Source organism: Nicotiana attenuata, unplaced genomic scaffold (assembly GCF_001879085.1).
Source record: "Nicotiana attenuata strain UT unplaced genomic scaffold, NIATTr2, whole genome shotgun sequence".
Taxonomy (NCBI): domain Eukaryota; kingdom Viridiplantae; phylum Streptophyta; class Magnoliopsida; order Solanales; family Solanaceae; genus Nicotiana; species Nicotiana attenuata.
In genome coordinates, this window is record NW_017671705.1 from 162,413 (window position 1) to 168,341 (window position 5,929).

The 5,929-nt window shown below is 38.9% G+C and overlaps 1 protein-coding gene across 1 annotated transcript; it reads right to left on the reverse strand.

The window, feature by feature from the left end:
* Window positions 1-246: 246 nt before the first annotated feature.
* LOC109209775 lies at window positions 247-5,567 on the reverse strand. The gene is made up of 6 exons (XM_019373110.1): window positions 5,480-5,567; window positions 3,715-3,767; window positions 2,816-3,174; window positions 1,653-2,095; window positions 672-1,282; window positions 247-423 (listed from the first exon to the last, which is right to left on the reverse strand). The coding sequence occupies exons 1-6, from the start codon at window positions 5,565-5,567 to the stop codon at window positions 247-249; spliced, it is 1,731 nt and encodes a 576-aa protein (XP_019228655.1).
* Between the last annotated feature and the right edge of the window lie 362 nt (window positions 5,568-5,929).

Genomic DNA, 5,929 nt, shown 5'->3' on the forward strand with positions numbered 1-5,929 from the left:
ATGTCTAATGCATGAAATGCATTTTATTTCTTTGCAATTCAAATGCTATGATTCTACGATATATGAGTTCTATAAAAACATTGAATCGTTATATCAATCTCTCTTTGGAATATTTCGGCATGTTCTCCGGTTGTGTCCTTTTCTCCCGCATAGTGCACATGTAACTGTATTTCCTTCCCAGCCTCCTATGCCTCTCTTCTTTTTAGGTCTTCCTGGTTTGATTTGTCTTTTTGGTGGCAGTACCACCTACGAAGATACATGTTCTGTAATTTGCCACGTTGTTTCATCAGGCAATGGATTTACTGGTATCTCATATGTTTTCAGCAAGTAGTCTATGCTGTAGTAATCCGAGTAATACTTGTATGAATCCATATGGAATTTTTGTATAACTGCCATTGCATGTGGACATGGAATATCGTCTAGCTGAAACCTCCCACAAGTGCAGTTTCTTTCATGTAGGCGCACCACATTTCTTGTTTGGCCATCAATTACTAAATGTAAGAATTCAGTTGATGGCAACACCAAGTATAATTTTAATTAAGAAAAGTCATTAGCTATATGAAGTAATAGTATTTTTTAAATAACAATATTCAGTTGTTTAGTGAAATCACTAAGGTAAAAAAGTAAAAATACAGTACATGCAGTGTTTTTATGATTTTGAAAATGCATACCGTCATCATCTGTGATAAGATAGTATTATCTGCCAATATTTTTTCATACTTTGCACCAATCTTCATAAATGATTCCACTGCATCCTTCCGATTTGTGTAATTCCATTTTTGAATCAATGTTGTCATAAAGTCAAGCAAATTCACAACTGGGAGGTCTCTTGCGTGCTTGTTTGTTGCATTTATTGATTCCGCAATATTCGATGTCATGGTCATGGTTCTATTTGCCTTGGAATGCGCCTGAGACCATTTATCATATCCAATATCCATCAGGTATGTTTTCACTCTACTATCAATAGCTTCTAACTCTGCCATATGCCTGTTGAATTCTTCAACAGTGTATGCTCTTGCTAACGCAAAATATACTTCTTTGATTTGTTTTTGGCTCTTCCTGAAGTTTGTCTTTATGTTGTTCCACAGATGGAACATACATGCACAATGAGGGACTTCTGGATAGACAATTAAAGTTGCTTTCCATATAGCATCATGCATGTCTGATACAATGCACATTCCCTCTCTTTGTCCATAGGTTTCTCTGAACTGCACGAAGAACCATTCCCACGATGCATCATTTTCCGAATCAACAATTGCATATGCGAGGGGTAGAATTTGTCCTGTTAATCCAAAGAACAAAATATCAATTACAAAACACTATATTAATTTAGCATTTCATATAGTAGTATAGTCATAGGTAGGTGCAGGTGTGTAGCAAAACAACTATATACTCTGTTGGTATACTTGTATACCATACTGGTATCATATAATATTTGAAAATATTTTTTGTTTCTTTAACTGAATGTAATTGGATTGTACACAAAATATTAATTTAGTATTTCATATAGTAGTATAGTCATAGGTAGGTGCATGTGTGTGGCAAAAAAATTATATACTCTGTTGGTATACTTGTATACCATACTGGTATCATATAATATTTGAAAATATTTTTTGTTTCTTTAACTGAATGTAATTGGATTGTATTCTTACCCTCTGCGTCTTGCGTGGAAGCCGTGAGTATGGTCCCTCTATATGTTGACTTTAAAAAACTTCCATCAACTACAACTGTTGGCCTACAATAGACCCATCCTCTAATCGATGCATATATAGCTATGAATGCATACAAGAAGCTCCCATCTCCTTCAGTGTGTCGTGTCACTGATCCTGGGTTAGCGTACTCTAACATATAAAGATATGTTGGCATTTTCTTGTATGACTCACTTGGTGATCGTCTCAATAATTGCATTGCTTTTTCTTTTGATCTCCATGCTTGCATGTAGCTTAAGTCCATACCATATGCTTTTTGGATATCTCTTTGGATATCTGTTGGTGTATATATGGTTTTCGGGTCAACAAGTTTATCTTGTACCACAGGTGCAACAAAAGCTGAGACAGCTTGCTTTTGTGAACAAAATCTCTTGTCAGTTAAACAACTGTGGACAGAATTGAAATCCGTCACTTTGAAAAGATTTGATGCTCGCAGGCTTGATGCTTTAAGTCTTCAAGTGCATCTTTCATCCACGCATTCAAGGATATACCTGTTTATAATACAAATACAGTTATGTATCATGTTCTATTGATAAAATACACACACAAAAATCCGTACAATTATATACTCACATGGTATACTCTGTTGGTATACTTATATACTGTATCAGTATCATATTTTGCTGATAAAAAATATAGACAAAGCAGCACAATTCTATACTCACATAGTATACTGATTTAGCATACATATATACTATATTGGTATTATGTTTTACTGATAATAACAAAGACAAACCAATACAGTTATATACTCGCATAGTATACTGATATAGCATACTTATATACTATACCAGTATCACTGATAAAAAACATAGACAAACCAATACAATTCCATACTCGCATAGTATACTGATTTAGCATACTTATATACTATATAGGTATCACATAGTTTTTTACTTGAAAACATGCAGACGAACCTTCTTGGGCATGATTTATGAACCCGATATTGACATTTTTCTCTAACTGCATACTGTTTCATAACGAGAGCCAACAGGTTCTTGTCTTCATAAATTTATCCTTTTTCAACATTTTAATGAAATTGATCAGTTATGATGTTTGCATCATCAAGTTATAAAATGGCGTCATCTCCTTCTTGCACATCAAACGTAGTAATCATATCAGTGCTTTCAAATTCTGCAATTTCTAATGAAATTGGAGCAACATCGAAACTGGAGTTGCTTGCAACTATAGTGTTTTTAGCAAACGACACACACAGGGGAAGTGTTGTCATCCCCGCACTTGATATTTTCAATTCCATGTAAACACTAACACTCATATCGGTGCAAATTGTAATTGGTGGATATCCTTGAGCAATGGCATACTGAATAACTATTGTTTTACTGTCCTTTTGCAGTTGCTTTGCAATTTCTCGGAGAAGTTGTTCAAATTTCCTATAGGTCTTTATTAGAATTGTATCAACATGAAAATTTATGAAATTATCGTTATCATCCCATTCTCCACTATGCTGCAGCATAATTGAAATATTTTCCATGATTCTGAAGTTATAATCACTTTTATGTCCAAAATTTAATCTCAACAATGCAAATTTCAACAGTGTTCGAAATCAACAATGTTCGAAATTTCAACAGTATATAGCTGCAACAGATTTTTCGAAATCAAACCTCTAGATCTCAAGATCTCCAAACCTAGATTAGAATTTTCAGCTATAATTCAGAAGTTTAGCTCCGAAATTAAAATCAAAACAACAACGAAATCAAAATCTGAAGACAACAACAAAATCAAAATCTGAAAAGAAGATGCGAATCAGCAGCTTCGATCTTTTTTTTTCTCACTTAGTGATCTTTAAATTAGGGAATGTCGGTGGAAATCTCAATTTTGTGCGCTGATTTTCTGAAATTTTGAGTAGCTTTTGCGTTTTTATACGTAGAGCATTAAGCGTGGGTAGTTATTTTGATATTCCTGTTTATTTATTAAATGGGTAGGAGATTGTAATTATTTAGTGGGTAGAATTCTTTAATGGGTAGGGCAGGGTAAATAGTTTCACCTTTATAGGTACTCCTGTCTTTTCCCCTTCCCAATGCTCAGAATTCTGCACCTCTACAAAACACCCCACAACCACAGATACAACCCACTCATACTCAACATTGCAACACATGCCACACTCCGAACAACACTTCACTACTCATTCCCGAGCCACTGAACACCACAAATGACCATCTCCACAACACTCCTACTTATGTGGATACTGTACCCCATTATACTCAACCAATCTCGAATGCACCAGAGTTTGATGACAAAAACTCCCTTATCAGGAACTTAGCGGTAGAACTCAAGAAGTTGACCAGCCGAGTCTAGGGCGTGGAAGGTAACAAAGGTATCGAGGGGTTAAATTATGAAGACCTCTGCATTCAGCCAGATGTTGAACTTCCGGAGGGGTACAAACCTCCCAAGTTCGAAATGTTTGATGGAACAGGAGATCCCAGAGTCCACCTGAGGACATATTGCGATAAGCTGGTCGGAGTCGGAAAGGATGAGAAGATCCGTATGAAGCTCTTCATGAGATGTCTGAAGGGAGATGCTTTATCCTGGTACATCAGCCAGAACCCTAAGAAATGGACAAGCTGGGTAGGGATGGCGTCCGTTTTCATGGACAGGTTCAGATTCAATACAGAAAAATGCGCCAGATGTCTTCTACATCCAGAATTTGAAGAAGAAACCTACAGAGACATTCCGCGAGTATGCTACTCGTTTGAGATCAGAGGCTGCTAAGGTCAGGCCGGCCTTGGAAGAAGAACAGATTAACAGGTTTTTCGTCCGAGCTTAGGATCCACAATATTATGAGAGGTTGATACTGATAGAGGGCCAGAAATTCTCCGACATCATCAAGCTAGGAGAAAGGATTGAGAAAGGCATTAAAAGCGGTATGGTTACTAATTTTGAGGCACTGCAGGCTACCAACAAGGCTCTACAGTCTGGAGGCACGTCCAAGAAGAAGGATGTGAGTGCCGTAATCGTCGCACAGGGAGCCAAATCACCACCAAAATACCACACCTACCCATCACCTCCACTTACATATCAGCCCATCCCGAATTACCAAGCATCCACACCCTCCTATCAAAATCCACCTCCCGTTTACCAATCCTCTCCACCTCTCACATATCAACCCACCTCACCCAGATACCCTCAACCAGCACTTGTCTACCAAGCTTATAATGCTCAACCCTCTCACTACCAATCACCCCCCACCCGCCAAAATTTCCCTAGACCTAGGCCAAATTTTGACCGCAGACCTCCCAGACAATACACAGCCATCGCCGAACCAATTGACCAGCTGTACGAGAGACTTAAAGCTGCTGGTTACGTCACTCCTATCCCAGCCAAAACTCCAGAAAATCCTTTCCAGTGGGTCAACCCCAATAAGACTTGTGCGTACCATTCCGGCATGAAGGGACAAACCCTTGACGAGTGTCGCTCATTGAAGGACAAGATTCAAACCCTGATCGACAATAAGGTTATAGTAGCAAAGGAGCATCCTCCTAATGTTTGCAACAACCCTCTGCCTGACCACAAAGGTGGAGACATTCACATGATCAAGATCGAAGATGATTGGAATCCCAAGGGGTCGATAGGTTTGATTGCTAAAGGTGATGAACCAAAGAAACCAACGGTTACACCTAACCCAATTGTTGTGCAGAATCAGCCCTCTAGGGACGATGAAGTAAACATGCCTATTCCTCTTGAATTTGTAGCGCCTCATTCTGCAAAGGCGCCCGGGCCAATTGAGGTCGAATTTGGAGTTCCAAAAGCACCTGAACCCTTTGAAATTGCTCTGTTACCACCAAGGGTACCTATTCCTGTGACAATGTCGGACATAACACCGTTCCACTCAAAAGCCATACCCTGGGATTACACTGCCGAAGCTAGGAGAAAAGGGAAGACCGAGACAGGAGAAACAATTGCTGCACAAGGAATGACCAGAACAGGGAGGGTTTACACCCTAGAACACTTAGCTGAGTCCAGTAAGCAAGCCCCAGGACGGCCTATTGAAACTGGGCCCGACGATCTTTGGAGAAAAATACAAGCTAAGGAGTACTCAGTCGCTGAGCAGTTGAACAAAACACCGGCATAGATCTCTATCCTGGCTCTTCTACAGAGCTCTGACGCTTATAAAAATGCCCTGATGAAAATACTGAGTGAAGCTTATGTGCCCAGCAACATAACTGGGGGTGAAATGGCAAATATGGTAGGGCAAGTGCCAG

Bases quoted from the DNA above. Each gene is read 5' to 3' on its own strand.
- LOC109209775 (XM_019373110.1), bottom strand. From the start codon at position 5,567: ATGGCTTTTGAGTGGAACGGTGTTATGTCCGACATTGTCACAGGAATA. The intron at 3,175-3,714 runs GTGAAACTATTT...ATTATGCTGCAG, and splicing joins AGACAGGAGTACCTATAAAG to CATAGTGGAGAATGGGATGA. The intron at 2,096-2,815 runs GTTTGATGTGCA...TTCTGTCCACAG, and splicing joins AGCACTGATATGATTACTAC to TTGTTTAACTGACAAGAGAT.